Consider the following 18,639-nt stretch of genomic DNA (forward strand, 5'->3'; position numbering starts at 1 on the left):
AAATCTAAAATTATCATTTAATTTTTCTCCTCTCATATATTATAGATTATTTTAAGTTATAATTTATCTTTTTCTTGATATACGTATCTACCTAATTATATTTTTAAAATTTTTTAATTTTCAACAATCCATCAATTGTATATTAATCTCATATAACATTTATAAAATTTAATAAACTATTTTATTAAAAAGATGTACAAAATATTTCAATATTGTATACACAATGAATTAACAAAACTAGAAATGTATACTGATTTTAAGAAACATATAAATGTGTCTAATATTTTAACATACCATCGTAATAATTTTCCACGAAATTCTAGCTTACCAAACATATCTTGTACAGTCACGAATATAATAATAGCCGTTTGCTGTATTAGTACATTTGACATATATATAAGCTATATTTATAACGCAGAAAATATTTTATTTATGTTAATAAACAGAATTATAAACTGTATCTTATATGTATATACATATATATACATATCTTTATTATATAATTATACACGAGTTTTTAATTATTATTCAATTAATGTTGTAATAATTTTTTCTTTGTTTAAGCTTTCTAGACTAAAAAAAATTTATAAACTTTTAAATTATCGATACTTCAAACGTAATATATTCATATATTTTATGAATATTACACAGCATTACAACCAAGGTTGCCAATTTTGATACATACGACCCAAGATATTCAAGTCTTTTGCTTGATCCAATAAACAATTCACCTAAAATACAATCGATCGTTAATCCGAGCCCTAAAAAAAAAGTAATTAATTGTTAGTAACAAAATTACCTGTTCTACAGCAGTCAAATGGTCCCTTTTTATATCAGCTCGCGCTTGTTTGATCTCATCATTGCCGGAAACAATAGCTGAACATTTTTTAAGGTATTTATTGTCAAAGTATCCATTGGTAACGTTTTTATTGTATGGCGATTTCAATTGTTCTAATGTAATGATTGAAGGATGGATTCCATTTAACTTCTTCGCAACTATCTCGATATTTTTCTTGGACCATTCTAAATCTGCGAATCATAAAACGTATTATTCTTCTTACATAGGCAAGTTTGATGACAAAAATGATGGGTTTTTTTTTTACTACAATATCTAAGTTTCATTTTTCACTCATCATATACAGAATAGCTACTTAGTTTTGTAACAATAAAAAATATATATCATAAATAATATATATATATATATATTTCATATAAATATATATTTTTTCTAAATAGTTCGTATAATTTTTATAACATAGTTATAAAAAGTTATTATTTTACTCTTGTCATAAAGAGTCGATCTTGTTCATCAAACCAATTATTTTACAAAATTCACATCACTAGCCTTTTCCTGCGCGCGCTACGCGCGCGATTCAGAATTATTGGAGATACACAAACAAATCTGGAAAAGACCAAACTGGTTTGTTAACCCCCTAAAATTACAACGTAGGTTCTTTCTTTACTTAATTTTTTAAAAAATTTAAGCATTTATACATTCTTAAAATTTTTTTCTGGATTTGTCTAATTTATGAGATTATTATTTGTTCTTTTCCTTTTTTCCCGTTAGTTTTAATTAATTGTCTTCATTTTAAATGATTGATTTTCGTATTTTTTTTTATTTTTTTATTTTTCCCCGCTTCTTGAAATAGTCATGAAGATGATGATTTTCGTCTTCTTTTAATCTTATTCAGTTGTTCTTCGTTTTTTTTGATATTTTTCATTCGTATTTTTTCGAAAAAATCATTAATTTAGTAAAATGAATTCTCAAGCAATTGATACGAACTCGAAAAATAATCACTTGGGGGATGTTAAAATCTTTTTTTGTGTATAACTTTTTTTTGGAGGGTGGACAAATGAAAATAACGGATGGACAAACATGGACAAACAGTGGACAAACGAATGCAATAATAATATTACCAATATTCGCATTTACAGATTCCAACTTTACAGAGCTGCTTTGCGAAGTTGGCACCTTAAATGCGAATATTGGTAAAATCATTATTGCATTCGTTTGTCCACTGTTTGTCCACGTTTGTCCACCCATTATTTTCGTTTGTCCATCCTATGTTTATTATATTTTTCGTAATAGTGTAAAATAATCACTTGGAGGTGTTACAATTTTTTTGTGTATAACTTTTTTTTGGAGGGTGGACCAATGAAAATATCGGGTGGGCAAACGTGGATAAACAGTGGACAAACGAATGTAATAATATTACCAATATTCGCATTTACAGATTCCAACTTTACAGAGCTGCTTTGCGAAGTTGGCACCTTAAATGCGAATATTGGTAAAATCATTATTGCATTCGTTTGTCCACTGTTGGTCCACCCGTTATTTTCATTTGTCCATCCTCCAAAAAAGTTATGCATAAAAAAAAATTGTAACACCCCCAAGTGATTATTTTACATTATTACGCAAAATATAATAAAAATAGGGTGGACAAATGAAAATAATGGGTGGACAATCACGTGCGCGTTGTGGACAAACGATATCCATACATAATTATGAAAAATTATCACTTGGGGATGTTACAATTTTTTTTTGTGCATAACCTTTTTTTGTGGGGTGGACCAAAGAAAATAACGGGTGGACAAACGTGGACAAACAGTGGACAAACGAATGCAATAATGATATTACCAATATTCGCATTTAGGGGTGCCAACTTCACAGAGCGCTACGCGCGCGATTCATTTTTGTTTTTTGAACGACCATATAATTTTCTTTTACAAAATTTACACCAAACCATAGTCGATTAAGCTTTAAATTATAATTACATTTCTTTGCGTCTTATTAAATTCGTCATATTTGGAAAATCTTATTGATTTCCGCAACATTTCCGTCTGCCATATTGAATTTAAAAATTTGGAACACGGAATCAAAATCAGCGTTCGCGGTAACCCCCATTTACCTAATTTCGCTGAAATTTTTAAATTTTTATGTATTTCGCAACACTTTCGTCCGCCATTTTGGATCAACCATTTGGAATTTCCTAATTTTGACCTAATTTTGATTCGAAATCAGCGTCCGCCCCTTAATCCAAATTTCGTCGAAATCGGAAAACCTTTAAGATTTTTGCATCTTTTCCGTCCGCCATATTGGATAAGTCTTTTTTAATTATCATAATTTTTACCATGTTTTTAAAAGAGCGTCCCCGAAAATTCCTTGTTACCAAAATTCACCATTTTCGGATTACTTTAACTGCCTCAACGAATAGAGGCTTCAAAAAAACGTCTATACGCCTTTTTTAAGATAATGATATCTCAATTTGCATATTCTTTTATACCTGTATCAATGTCCTCATCGTTTATCTCGTAATTTTTATTCGACCGCTGGATGGGCTTGTGAACGAAGATGTCCATGCAAGCGAGGATCGGACCCTGATCATCGCGCAAGGCCTGCATTGTATAGGTCATGATCGTTGCTAGAAGGTTCCGTTCTGTGAAGGGTCGCAGCAGTTCGAGGATTTGTGGTGTCAGACGGAATGGTACGAGTTCCGGTATAGGTATTTGTATACTACTTCCGAAAGCGTGACCGAAATCGATGCCTAAGCAACGTCCAGTCGTGACGTGTACCAGGGTGTTCTGTAGGTGGCGATCACCGATTCCTGCGAGCCAATGCGCCACACACATGGTCGCGTAACTGGTGACGAAGTTGCGTCGCAGCATAACAAAACATTCCGGGGATGGACTAATCGAAACAAACGCATCACGTAGAGCTGTTTGCTTCGTCTCTCTAATCAGACGATTCATGTTCTCCGTGACCGCTTGCTGCCTGTATTTGGATACAGCTTCTTTATAATAATCGCTCAGCGGTGGTTTGGGTACCGCTTCACATATCCAGTCTGTATATTTCTTAACAATGTTTTGGCAACAATCTATCTCTCTATTTGACAGAGTTAAGTATATTAGTTCATTCAGAGATCTTGTGTTTTCAATCCATTGTATGAGACCGAACGAGTTCGATAACGGAATTACCTACAAAAGGAAAGTTGACGTGTTACAGTAATGAAGATATGTTGACAATATTTAAGTTGAAAGATAAATATGTATCACCTCATACGTGTCGATGGCCAAGCGTCTCTGTCTGCAGTCAGGATCGTTGCGCAATGTTCTGTTCATAGTGGAATATAGTTGCTGTAAGCCCCGGTCCATTCTTAGATCTTCGCCAAATTTTACCAGAAACTTGTACTCTTTACCATTGTCGCCTATCATGCTGATACGAATCGGTTTGCGCAGTGATTGCATGACCTCCACTTGCGGCTCGAACCGCACGATTTTTACATGGTAGCGCAGCATGGGTTCCCTATCACCGGTGTATTGTCCGGGTATCTCGATACTACCACCGATGTATTCCTGCAAGAACGGGCTATATTTCACCAGCTTATTTGTGCTCAGTTTCCTATTGTTTCGGGACTTGTCGTTCAATGATTGTAAAAGTTTTTTCAATTCTTCTTCCGCAACTTTAGGCTTCCGCAACTTCTCAGGCTTCAAAGATGCTATATCGCTCTTGTAACATCCAATTTCTGTAAAAATAGCACCTGGTCGCGGGTTCTTTCCTTCTATCGTGCTTATGTTGGAATCTGGATAGACTTTTTGCAAGAGCAATTCGATGGCCATATTTTTTCTTTCCGAAGATAGATCCTGTATCGCCTTTTCGACGTAGTGTTTCAAATACAGTTCTGGTTGCACCACGTATTGTATCGCTCGCAAGAACCGCTCGTACTCTTTCGCTTTGTCGTGTAAGATCACATCCTTAAGAATACTGCGGTTCCTTTCGACGGTAAGGTAATAATTATAGATAATCGCATCGGGATATTTCTCTGCGAGCTTTTTGATAATCGGTATAATCGCGGTTGAAATCGACGGTGTTCTCAGATGGGAAAAGAGCAGGTCTCGCCAGCGCAAAAACAGCCACGGTTGCAATTTAGCACATTCTTGGACGAATGTTTCTTGCGTCTTGTCGTTCTGTAATCGTTCAGGTTTCAGCAAACAAGGGAAGTAATGCGTAGCTTCGAGACAATCGTGATACATGGATTTCAAAGTGGACGACAGAAATTCTTGGAAGATCTCGTCGCTTTCTACGTCAGTACTCATTAATCTGTCGTAACAGTGTTTAGCCAGGGCGCAGTAGTGTTTGCCAACGTTGGCGGTGGTCGTATCCTTGCAGCAAGATTGCAGCTTCTCCAAACTATAACGCAGCAAATATTTCTGGATATTATCCAGATCATCCACTGGTATTCCCGGTACTGCTGTTATTTCTTTTCCGTGTTCTACTTTTCCTATGTCCCGCAGGATCGTGGTGTTGTACTTTAATGCTATCGCAAATTCCTTGTTCTCCCTGCTCAAGAATTCGATCTTCGAAGCCATTGTGCTGATATGTTCTCTGATGGCATTACTCGTGTCGATATCGAGCTCACCGTTCTTATTCAATAATTTATGCGAGTTTTTCCAGGAAGCAGTGTAATTGGACATTTTCTTGGAAATGTCCGTTTCAACGTCGGCAAATAAAGACTTGAGTCTAGCTTTAAGCCACATTACATCCAGATAACAAACGTTCTCCTCATAAAATGCTTCACTTGTTACATAATTTAGATGTTTCTCGGCAATATATCGGTGTTTTTGATTCAACGCAGCGTTGATGATACCTAATCGGAGCTGATAATTGATTTGATCACACCGCTTTGTCACTTCTTGTTCTCTGTATTTGTTCTGGAACAATATCGAGGAATATGTTCGATAGGCAGCTAATTTGTTCCATTGAATAAGATTGTCTCGAATTGTAGTAGTTTTCATTGACCATAAATTCAACAGCGCCACCATTCTGTTCAAGTACTCTGCTTCGTTCGCGCAACGAAGAATCTTGAGGGAAGCATTGAGATCGTTCATCATTTGTAGCTTGTATAATTTGTGTATTCGCAATTCGGTGCAGAGAGGATTGAGTCCAACCCATTGCTTTCCCGTCATATCTAAGAGATCATTTAACAGATCGGTTGCCTTTCTCACATCCTCGTTGAGCAGAAACATCACCAGATTTTCGCCTGTCAAGGGCATAAGATGCTGCAATTTTTCTTGATCATATATCCACGATTGCTGTATCTCCATAACCGAGTTTATAGGCAAATCTTCCTTTTCCGACATCATATGCACATAGGCATCGCAAGTATACGGGATTATCCAGTCTCTCCATGCGTCGTTCCAGATACTGCATAGGTTATTTCTCACATGTTGATTATCAACTCGTTTCTTCACGAGTTGATTGATCGCTGACCAGTCACAGAGATTGTTTACTGCTTCAAGTAACCCTTGCAAGCAATGTTCCTTTATTGAAGAATCTGTTATTTCTTCATAAGCTTTCGTAAACGCATCCTTTGCTCGAACCCAGTCACCGTTTACCTCCGCGAGAGCCGCTTCCTACATAAAGAATGATGGATAACACATAATCTTTATAATCTAAGTAATATAATTTTTATATTTCTAACAAATTCTATTTTATTAGACAAGTTTCAAATTTTGACAGAAATTATAAACAATTTGTTTTAAAAAGAAGGACAGGAAAACTTTTTTTTAAATGTGAAAAGAACATAAAAACGAATAAAGTTAATGATTTTTTTATGAATATAAGAAATTATCCTTGATCTCGTTATATTCAAATTAACTCGATAAAACTGTTTACGTCTAATATCTTAAAAATTACCTGCACGTTCTGGTCGAAAAATTGTCCTCGGAAGACATTTAGAGTGACGTCAACATCATTCAGAGATTTATAAAGAGACGCCAGTTGCACCCACTTATTGGTCTCATCGCGATGAATTACATCGTCCTGTATTCGCATTCTCTTGCTTGATGTGGGTAATGAGTCGTCCTCCTGCGCATCAGGCAGTAAACTGCGTTCCAAGAGAAGAACACCGAGAGCGTTCAAATGATTAGCCTTAGATGCCTTCATTACGTCTCGCGGATCACAACAATTGGCGATTGTAGCAACGTTTTGACTCAACTTTAGCAACGTTTCTAAAATAACAGCGTTGAAAGAACTGTCCCTCTCGCACGATTCATGTAGGATTTTCTTCAGACTGTTTACGATGGTCTGACGGAAATTATCAGATTTATTTTCTTGATCAGTCGTTTCCTCGATCAGTGAACAGAACAGAGACACGATCACGTCTTTACAGATCAGCCGATCCAATTTAACTAACTGTTGAAGCGGTACGATAAAACTCTTGTGAGATATCTCGATGTCAGGAACCTCTCCGATCCTATAGTTCCTAGATAAAAGTAGAAAAAACGTTAGCATAGAATTATTCGGAATTGAGCTAAAAAATTATCAAGTCAAAATAATCTTACCTGTACAATTTCACACTACTTCTCTGTCTGATATTCTCCTGGTTTATTCTTTCTGTCCGTTGCAAATTTTTTCGTATTTGATCGTTACGGAAGTTGTTTGTGACATTTGGTGTATTCGCCAGAATTCTGGTGAATGTCTTGCGCTTCGCGGTCTCTAGCGGTTGTCTCGACGAGGATGCAATTATCGTTCGATCAAATCCAGTGTTGTGCAATGAAATATCAAGCATTGTAGCTGCATCCGCGGCGTTGTCGTCGTCGTCGTCGTCAAGAGTCGGTTCGAACTGCAGATCTTGCGTTGTGCGTAAATCTTGCAAGAGACGTGAATGAGAGAATGTAGGAATCATACCGCTTAAATCGTTATTAACACTCTGAGAAAAGATGCTGTAGCTCATTTGAGAGGCGAGTGAGTCGACGAAAATTGGCGTTACGCAGCTCAGATTTCGCCTTTGCCAGGAAACGGTTATGTTAAACTCCTTGAAACGACTTGTATTACAAGGTAAAGGATCGTTGAATATCTTCTTCGTATAATATGTCGATTTAGTGGCCTGTTGCAACATTAGCAATGCCACGAAGGGTGCGAATGCATCCTCTTCCGTTATCAGCTGAGGCGTATACATTTTTAAAAGCGAGACCAATAGATCCTTCAATTTCTTTGTTCCCAGGTTCGTCTCCTCTATCCAGAACTTTAGTATTTTGTCCTGTAGATCGGGAGATGGGTCCAATAGACCGGTCAGTAGATTTCGCTCACTGACAGATAGTAAATTTTTCACGATTGCACTGTTGTCCGCGATATCTGCCGAACATCTCTTGTGGATCCTCATAAGTATGTCATAAACCAATTCTCGGTGTTCCGTGATATTGTCCTTGACGTATAGAATCACTGTTTCCTGTTTCTCAGGCAGCTTTTCTATCGGCAATATATTCACCACGTCACGAACGATTCGCAATGCTACCTTCTCGCAGCACGACATCCGAGCCTCTAAGATCTTCTGCAGCCTTATATGGTACAGATTGTCAATGATGTTTTCCGCAGGGAGTCCAGGTATCGCTAACGCTAATATTTCTAGAGATTTCGCCTGGTACTTCTTCGCATTCATGGCACTAATCGCGACATTAATATAATTTTGGGCTACCTCGGGATAAATTTGGCAGAGATGAGCGACGCGTTTCACTTGTTTGTCCAAGTGATACAGTGAAGAATCACCGAGGATCTTGTAGATTTTGTCCTTTACTTCATTTTTATCTCTTTCGCGCCTGTTGTTATCTAGAAAACGTAGATACAAACCGAGACACTCGCAGCACTGCAGAGGCGTCTCGTCCGAATCAGATGCATTCCAATTTTCCAATTGCTTCAGTAGAAAGTTAACGATATCATCTTTAGTTACAATCTCCTCTATTATATTATTGTTGAGAAATATCAGGATAAGAAATACTGCAGCTGACGGCGCGGATATTATTTGTTGGTTTAGGAAATCGCTCGGCAGCCGTAAGCAGCTGCGCCATTTTTCTACCATAGTCCTTAACAGATTGAGATTGTACTTACGGACGCGATTGTTAGTGTCAGAATTTTTTTCGAATATTTTTTCACTAAATCTCTCAAAAAGTTTTTGTGCCTCTGCTCTACTGTCTTCGTTGTTTGGTTTGGCTACATCGTGCCAATCCATTAGTATCTCCAAAACGTCCGTAATAATGTAATTCAAATTATTGTTTCCTTGCAAATAATTAACGATAGTCTTGATGATTTTTGTCAGCGAGAACTTGGCGTAAGGCTTGAATACCTCATCTGCTGTGTTTGAAATAATTTTTAGCATGAATAGCTGAATATTCACATGAATATCATTGAGCTGCATAACGTCGAGGAAATTCTTAAGCAACTCGGGTTCTGTGTCAGTCGATATGAATGCCTTTCTGATATGTCGTAATAGAACGCAAATATATGGCATGCATTCATGTTTGTTAAAATCGTCGCTTGTTAAGGTGATGGTCGTCACATTATGTGTGCGAAGTGGAGCGGAATCGGCGGAATTTATTGTCGGAGTGGAATGATGAAAATCGGCCGGCAACACGACACATTTGTTGAGATCATAGGCATTAATATCCTCACTTAATGTACAAGTCGATAAATCATAGCTGTGAACATAGGAATATCTATGCGTCTGTTGCTCCTTCCTGGCGACTTCCGTGGATCTGATATTGACTGTGATCTCGCAGGTTTTTGGATAATCCTTAAAGGTCTGACCAAGTTTGTACTGTGTGCTACAGTTTATAATATTTTCCCAAATGCATTTACGAAATATACGGCTTATTATAGTTGCATTACTATAGTACTTTTCATTCAAGCTTATGATCGCCAATAAGAAATTGTATGCAGAACGATGCAACAGACGCATGAGTTTTTGTTCTACTGACTGTCTGAATACTTTTGTCTGTATATGTATGCTGCTGTGTATCAGTTTGAATGTGTCACATTTAACAGACCTTTTGATCAGAATTTTTGAATCAGATTTTAGATTCATTGAACTCTGTGTGCTCATTTTGTTCATCTGTATTTTGTTCTTATCCACTCTGGCAAACATAATTGTAAGTAATTGGGAGTATCCAATCATCGTTACGATTTTTTGCTTCAATGCATCATAGTCTTTAGTTAAAATGTACGATAAATTAGTGTATTCATTGTACAGAACTTCGAAATTACGCTCAAAGAAACTTTCGATAGCGACTGAGTCGCAAAAATTAAACGCTGGCAGGAGAAACCTGTGCAAAATATGAAGTCTTTTCGTTTCAGTAGTGTTTATCTCCATAAACTTAGAGTAGGTTTCTTGCAGCGATTCTAGAACGTGTTTAAGGGACGCTCCATAGTAGTATCCACGCAGATGCTCCTCCAGTTTTTCGTCGAAGAGACGATTTCTATCGGTAATATGTCGCTCGGTACCGGCGACAACGTTTATCACGCACTCGAGCATTATCACTGATCTGGTCGTCGACAGCAGTACTAGCAGTGTCTCGAAGCAATTGATCACTTTCATGGTGTTCACGCTCGTCTCAGATAGATTCGAGCAAAGACTGTTGAATCTTAAGGCCCTACGTATCTGCAAGTCATTGCGATCTGTTAGGCAGACGAAGAAGTTTTTAAGAATCTTTGTCTTATACTCGAAATTGTCATTATTCGTTAATTCATCCTGAATCCACTGATAGAATTCATCATTCTGCTTGACCTCCGTGGGCTTTGACTTCAGATGCACCGCGATACTGTAAATATTTATTAGTCTCTCTTTGCGACTGTCCACATTAAAAATGACGTTCTTTAGATAAGTAAATTGCTGTAGAATCCAGTCGACTATGATGTCCACGTGAGCCTGCAGTTCGCGCCTGTGCCGTTTCAGGAACAGCAACATGTCTTCAATCCACTACAGCAGGAAGGTCGGATTGTTATGCAATATATCAAAGACGTGGGTGATCGCGCTCACGTGTGTCAACATATATTTGAAGATCACACTTCTGAATGTATTCAGAAAATGTTCGCCGTGCGTGATCGTGCAGTCCACACTGATTAATGGAAAATTGTTAGACATGAACTTAACCAGTGTCTCGATTATCGCTCGAACATCATCGGGTATTATCACTGGTGTCTCAATTATCGGCGGGAGTAGCGAGAACTGAAATTCCATCAAAGCTCGCAAGTACTCAATCATGCTCAAGTCCTTGCAGGCCAATTTCCCAATACATTCATTCACCAAAAACTTAAAAATCTGCGTAATTGTGTCATCAGCATTCGTGAAAGCACTTGTTTCTAACATCGTTGGATTGAACATGTCACACCGCTTTAATAGAATCAGACCATTAACGTGTTGAATCAGATCGTCGCAGCAATTGTTTTTTTTGATATCTTGTAGATCAAGAAGTTTTGTGATGATTTTCCGAATAAAATTTAAAAGATATTTGTTAAAAATATCCGGCAGAACATAATTATATCTCGATCTCATCGAATTTAACAGAGTTTCCAAGACATGTGGCAGTTTATCCATCATCCTAATATTTTTCATATTGAAACCGAGTGTTCGTGGATGCATTATACATCTAATCGTTAAAGCGGACAATGACTCGTCCCATAACGATTTCGGAAAATTGACCTGGAAAACAAATAATTAGCAAAACTTTATTGCAAAATTATTTATCAATTAATACGTAGATAGATATTAATTCAAATAAATCCTATTTATTAAACTATAGGTAATCATTTGTTCGTAATTGTCAATCAATAATCACATTTTGCCTTAATTATTTTTAATATTAAATTTGATTATTCGATAAATCTCGATTATATGTATATAGCAATGTAAACTAAAACTAAAAGATTGAAATAACTTACGTTAACGTTCAATAGCATTTGTACGAAATTTAACGTAGTCATCAGAACTTTGCACTGTAGTTGTTCGAGTTCTCTAGATTTCATTGTAGTCGAGGACTCTTTGATTGTTTCCCAGAATTGACAAGTAAAATTACGAATATAGACAAAAATTAGTTGCTTGTCTATATCATTGGCGGGAAAGAGTTTTTCTACACTTAGCAATTTCTTATTTATCAGCCACATGTAACAATCGAGAGCTTTCAATAGTGACTTCATATTACTAGCCGAGGAAATATCCTCCATGCTTGATTTTAAGCCTTTTAAGATGATATCATCGTTCAGACGTTCTGTTCCATAAGTATCAACGAAGTTCTGCATCGTTTCCTGCGCGGAACTGTCGATATGTTGCGACACGTTAACGTACAGTTCCATGCATTTCGCACGGTAATGCTCATCGAAATTTCCGCATTGTGACAGCAACCAGTACAGAGCGTAAGTCAGTGTTGCGTGATCGAACTCGTGCGGTTTTCGACGGTCATGATTGGGTGTTTTTAGACTTTCCGCCTCGACTTTCATTACTTTCTCGATATGGGCCAATGCATTCGTGATTGACAGATCATTGCATCCATCTAAGCTGCGGACAAAACAATAAAATATTTCCAACCAGTATATTGACACTAGGTTGTCTTCCTCGCGTAAAATCTTATAGAGATGATTGAAGGCTACGGCTGCGGCTATGCGTTTATGCGTCAAAGGATGCAACGCGAGATTGTTGATCTTTTCGATGATCATCTCCACATGTTGCACTCTGTCTGTTTTGGCCTGCCTGTTAAACAGATTGATTTATCAATCGCTCTGATATTGACATTTGTCTTAAAAAAAATGATAAAAACCTAGTTCATATTGAGATACCTGATTGACCAGAGTGTGAACTCTGCAAGACACATGCCGGAGAATTCGCGCAAAGCGGGATTCGAGTCGTTGATCAAACTGTCGAAAAGTGAATCGATTACAAACGACATTGCCTCGAGCTTGGAGCTCCACCAATGCATTAGCTGCATCGCCAGTGGACGAAAGAGGCTACATACGACCTCATCTGAGTCGCAGCCGAGAACAAGTACGGTCTGACATAAAGTGCTATAAAGAGTGGGAAAGCGAGTCTCTGGATCGGACCTTATTGAGCCGATAATAATAGTTATCATTGAGTGTAGAACCTCGCAAGCTGCGATCTTCGTGCGCCGATCGCTGGAGTCGCGCGCTAACGCAATTACCCGTGGTAGCATCCGGTCAAAATGGATAATCAGTTGTACATCTGGCAGTAACAGACTGTACTTGCAAACTTTGAATAGTTCTTTATAATCCCAGGACGCTCCAGTATTACGAGAAGCTTGCTCGTGCACAAAACTCGTTAGCATATCGTGATCAAGCGATCCGAGGAACAGTAAAACTCGCCGCTGGTAGTTCCGCAGCGTATAATCTGTATTGATAACATCAACATGTTTCACGCGCTTTCTCGCCGCTATCAAGTCTTGTGAGACCTCAAAAGAGCTTTCCGTGCTGCACAAATAAGGTTCTAAGTACACGATGATTTCACGTAATAATTCGTTTATTTTTTCATCTTGTTTCTGTTCCTGTGCCTTTGCTATCCATATCTCGAGAGAAGTGAGCGCGGTATACGCGAGTTCCAAGTTGCTCAGACCAACAGTGAACGCGATCTTAAACATCGATAGTGTGCGCGGCAGCGCATCTTTGACATACATGAAGGGTGTGTCTAGGATCAGGTAGAGACATGCGATTAGTAGTTCATTGGAGAACGTAGGAATTAGATCGAGAGTGTACCATAAGTAATTAGATAAAAGCTCCTCCATTCGTCGCAACTCTGCGCTTTTCTCTTCCTCTTTGTCTTCTGATATATAAGTAAAAACTTTCATACCAGATCGAATCAATTTGTAGAAGCCAGATATCAGCGGATATTTGTACGATAATCGAATTACTTCGCAGAGAAATCTGTGTACGGTTTTGGCGAACGTTTGCGGCTCTGATGCATCGATCACGTCGACATAGAGGTCCACGAGATTCACAAACACACGGAAGTCCGCTTGATTCACGGCGTTCTGAGTCAGAGCTACATCGGATAATACAGTATCCTCGTTCCTTCGTTTCACGTTTATGTTCAGGCGATTTATCAACCTGATGCATACGTCTACCATAGTGTTGGCTACGTATTGTACTAACTGTTCTTGTGATATTCCTCCATGATATTTCTCAACATTCAATAGCTCCGTCCACAGCGGTAGGTAATTCTTGTAGCATACTGGTGACTGTTTCAGATTGTTCAATTCCCGTTGCAATTCTGCGTCAAGCGCCAAAGTGTGCGAGCAACTCCACGCAATACCGTCATAAACTAATCACAAAAACGAGGTTTTAATACATTGAAAATTTTCGAAAAAAAAATAAACTTCATTATTATCATATAATTACTCTTTAGGTAATTATGAATAAAAATATTGTATCGAATAAAATTTTCTTTAAAAATTCATTATATATACAATTATTTATCAAAGATCATCGAATTTATTTACCTATACTATCGAGGTATCGCTGCAGTAGATCTTTATTGACGCTCGCAAGATTGCTGATAGTTTTAGTCAATGCTGAAATGGCGACCGCGTTGTTAGATATTGCTAAATCGGGGAATCTCTTGATCGCGTAGATACTAAGCTTTATAAGAACATTAATGTTTTCAATTGTAACATCAGTCATGTGATACAGTATTTCTGAGAGTATTTCTTGATAATAACAGATGCTCTCTATCATCGTCGAATGACTATGCTCGCTTGAAAAAGAACAAAGAATTATTATTCTTATTATAAGAATTCTTATTATAAAGAATTCTTATTATAAAGAATTATAAAGAAATTCCAATATAAATTGTTTAAAATTGTCTATATGCTCATTTCTATTTATATTTACTTATCATTGAGCCACCTTTTCACATTGTTTGACTGTTATATATCTCGCGAGCATTAAAATGCGACAAAACTTCTCATTTTTCGAATTTATTAGATTTTATTTCGGCTTTCAATATTGTTTTATTAAAACAATGTATGAATCTTATAAAAAAGAATTTGAAACTGAAAATTAGGATATTTTTCTTAAAAACTTGTATTAATGAAAGATTAATTCTTGTCCACTTACAAAATATTTTACAATTAAATGTTAATAATTTTCATACTTCTTTTTTAAGAAAAATCGACAGGTTAAAACAACTTTATTTTCATATTGCGCATTCTTTATTCAAAAAAATCAATAAAATTAATTTTTATGTACTGACGATGGTCAAAACTTGACCGAAACATTTACTTTTCTCTTTTTTTAAAATATATGATTTTTACAAATGCGTTGTGGCTGTATGCTCATTTCTATTTATGTTTGTTTATCATTGAGCCACATTGTTTAACTGTTTAAAATTATCCTCATATATCTAAAATATTTTACCTGGAACAATGAGGAAGCGCGTAACTGGTTGTAATGGAATACATATGTTCTACTTTCAATGCAGTCTTGTGCACTTTGCATGGCGCAGCCATTTGACTGAAGCCATAAACAATTAATCGCAATGTGGTTACATCTAAATTAGTTTTTTCGAATTCTCTACAGAAATATTCCAAAAATTTCTAAAACCAAAAATACATCGTAAATTATAAAGCTGGAATTAACTAAAGAATATAATTTTATTATCTATTATGTTCTTTGAGATTCAGTTCATAAGAATTTCCTTTTTAGTTGCAAATAACAAATTAAAATGTTTTGTATGTTTTATTATTTAATATAATGTCTTACCTTTAATATTTCGCTCTCGTCACTATTTTTATTTATAAGAATTTGCCCAATAATTCGATAAAATTTTTTCAATGCACGTTGTCCACAAATGCCATAAGTGGTTGTTTTGAGCGATAAGCGTTGAAGGATATCATGCCAATACATGCAATCAGGATACAGTAGATTTTGAAATAGATTCATATGACGACGTAGAAAATCAAGTGCTGATATCATAACTTTTTTGACCCTCTCCTGGTTATCCCCTTGTTGATTTGGTTGGCTGAGATCTTTGATCCATTTGTACAAATTAGGGAGAAGTATATCCTTTATTGCATTCAGCGGTTTTACACCATCTAATATGTCCGCAAGAGCATCAAAATACAAATGGAAGTCCTGTCGTACGTTGATATTGAGATTATACTGCACATAAAATTATATCATATAAATATATATTAGTTCTTCAAAAATTAGTAAATTATCTTACAATTAAGTTTAAGGATCATTATTGGACTTTACCTCTTGACACGCATCAGCATGTAGTTGTCTGAAAATAGTATCTAAATACCGCGACGAGCGAACACTTTCATTGTGCTTAATTATTTTACCCAGTATACAGAATATAAATCTTTTTTCTAAAATAAAATTGATATTATATTCTGTACACAATTCAATTCAAATAATATGTTTTTACCTTTTATTTTAATAATATGTTTTTACCTTTTACCTCAAATTTATTAAATCTCCAACAAAACTCATGAATTGTTTCATTAAATTTTAAGTCATAATCCTTAAATAATTCTATCAATTTTATAAAAGCATTACAAGCATGTTTTTTGACAAGATATTTACATATTACATTTAGTCCTAACTGGCACACAAACTGCAATAAATTATAACACAAAAATATTATTATAAAATATTAATATGTATAGAAAAATATATAACATCAAATCTCTTTAGACCTACGTATTATAATTTATAAAGTACTATCTATTACTAATATGATAATATTATACTTTAAACTTTTGACTCATTAGATGTCATTAATCACTAATTATTATTTTTATCATGTACTATTAACATCTATTAAAATAAATAATATCAAATGTATAATATATCTTACCTTAATTTGATCAATATATTGTATAAAACATGGAGTAGTATAAAAATTTTCAATAAAAAATGTAAGAAAATGAAATGCTTCTTTTAGCGCATCGTTAAGATGTTTGTTACCTGGTACATAATGGTAAAGTTCATATTTGAGGAAACTCAACAAGCCATTATTTTCATCAAATATGCTGCATACAATTAATTCTAAAAAACAAATTATATTAATATATGCAGATAAATTGTTTCATAATCAATTCACACACACACATAATTTTTAATTATATTCATAATTTTTTAAAATATACAATATATTCTTATAAAATTATAATACAGTCAGAAAAAAATGAGATTTTGTAAAATAAATTATATATTTTAATGTGGAACAAATAATTCCTTCATCAAAGCTTTTAAAAATTTTGAGTGTAAATATTTGTAAAAAAAATAGATTCTATATATTCCATAATATTCAAATATAACACAAAATGAATAAGAAATATTTTGTTTTTCATAAAATAACAAAATATTGTTATAAAATATCATATGTATTTTTATATTTATATTATTAATATTTACCCCTGTGTTCGAGCGAAACAATTGCGAGGAATTCATGACCATTCTCACAGATATTCGACAATTCGTAATAATTTCTAGTAGATACTGCCTGTTTGAATATTTTCACAAAGGTCTGATATGAATCCATATTGTTTAATCTCTTACCTATCTTCTTCTTTTTTTAGAAAATGCCTACGCTGACACTAAACATACAGACACTTAAATCTCGTTTGAAAAGTATAAGTTACTTCACAGAACATATACTGAGAAGCGCAAATATCGTGTTACCATACCACATGTTACACGATGGCGACAAGAATGATCGTCACGCTCCTAGTGACAGATACTAGTCCCTTCGAACTCTGTGTGTTGTGTGTGTGCACGCTTATGACATTTTAGTGACATCCGTACGCGCGTTCGAAGAGATCCTAATACTTTAATTACATGATCGAAACAACACTCGATGTCACTGTTGACTCGAAGTAAAATATGTCCATCCAGCCGAACGATTACGTTCAACGTTAAACTTCGTTAACAACCTGTTGCGCAGGCGCGCGCACTCCCGAAATTGCCTGGCCCAGCCGCTATGTTGTCTCCCATTGCCCGATCCTAGTTTCACCCCCTTGAGTTACCTGCTACATGACTCACAATGTTATCATCATGACTCACGTTAGAAATATCGCAGACTTGACAGAATAGACCAGAGACCTCTTTCGGAGAATTATTAGAATTGTCATAGTTTTTGCTTGTTCTATCGATAATAGAAAATTTAAATCTTACGCACCTTACGCATGCATATAAAATAAATAGCTGCGTTTAGTAGAAAAAGCGACTTTGTACTTAACTGTTGTAAAATTCCTGAATATAATTGGTTTATACATTTAGATTTAACGAGAAACTAAGGGCAAGACCATCAATCATATTAAAGAATTTTAAAGAACAATTGAAAAGCTACTTTTTCCGTTGAATGCAGCCATTTGTATTAAATGACCTACGCGCGCGCGAATGTGCGTTTATAAAATATAATAATCTATACGTATATGTGTACAACTGTACAATATAAAAACTATCTATGGATTATTAAAGTCTACGACGGGTATACGTATCCATACATGTATATTGTATAAATCTATAAATGTGTTACAAAAGTGTGTGTGTGTATATATTTAGAATACATATGTCAAAAAAATAAATTTTTTTCCTCTGTTTAAGTTTATGTGATTATATGTATGTATCTTGGATTTCAAAAATTTATAAATAAATAATAAATTACCTTTATTTTATTATAATAAACGTTATTTAATGGTAGCTTTATATATAAGCGTAATTTTACATTTGTATAATAATGTATATATGTTTGATATTTAGTAAAAAAGATAAAGTTCTAATACAGTCTAGTGCAGGATAAAAATATAGACCTAAAAAAAGTCTCAAAGAAATTGTAGTATTACATATACATTAACCGT

At 35.3% G+C, this 18,639-nt stretch overlaps 1 protein-coding gene across 1 annotated transcript; it reads right to left on the reverse strand.

The window, feature by feature from the left end:
* Positions 1 to 653: 653 nt before the first annotated feature.
* Positions 654 to 17,321, reverse strand: LOC108773633 (DNA-dependent protein kinase catalytic subunit). Its single transcript, XM_018539499.1, is given in 15 exon segments — positions 654 to 731; positions 800 to 1,029; positions 3,285 to 3,975; positions 4,054 to 6,411; positions 6,695 to 7,262; positions 7,342 to 11,471; positions 11,711 to 12,515; positions 12,602 to 14,093; positions 14,272 to 14,525; positions 15,188 to 15,366; positions 15,533 to 15,931; positions 16,028 to 16,143; positions 16,229 to 16,399; positions 16,745 to 16,825; positions 17,195 to 17,321. Coding segments are annotated over 15 exon segments (11,679 nt in total).
* Positions 17,322 to 18,639: the final 1,318 nt, after the last annotated feature.

The sequence above is a fragment of the Cyphomyrmex costatus genome, unplaced genomic scaffold (genome assembly GCF_001594065.2).
Source record: "Cyphomyrmex costatus isolate MS0001 unplaced genomic scaffold, Ccosl1.0 scaffold216, whole genome shotgun sequence".
Lineage (NCBI taxonomy): Eukaryota > Metazoa > Arthropoda > Insecta > Hymenoptera > Formicidae > Cyphomyrmex > Cyphomyrmex costatus.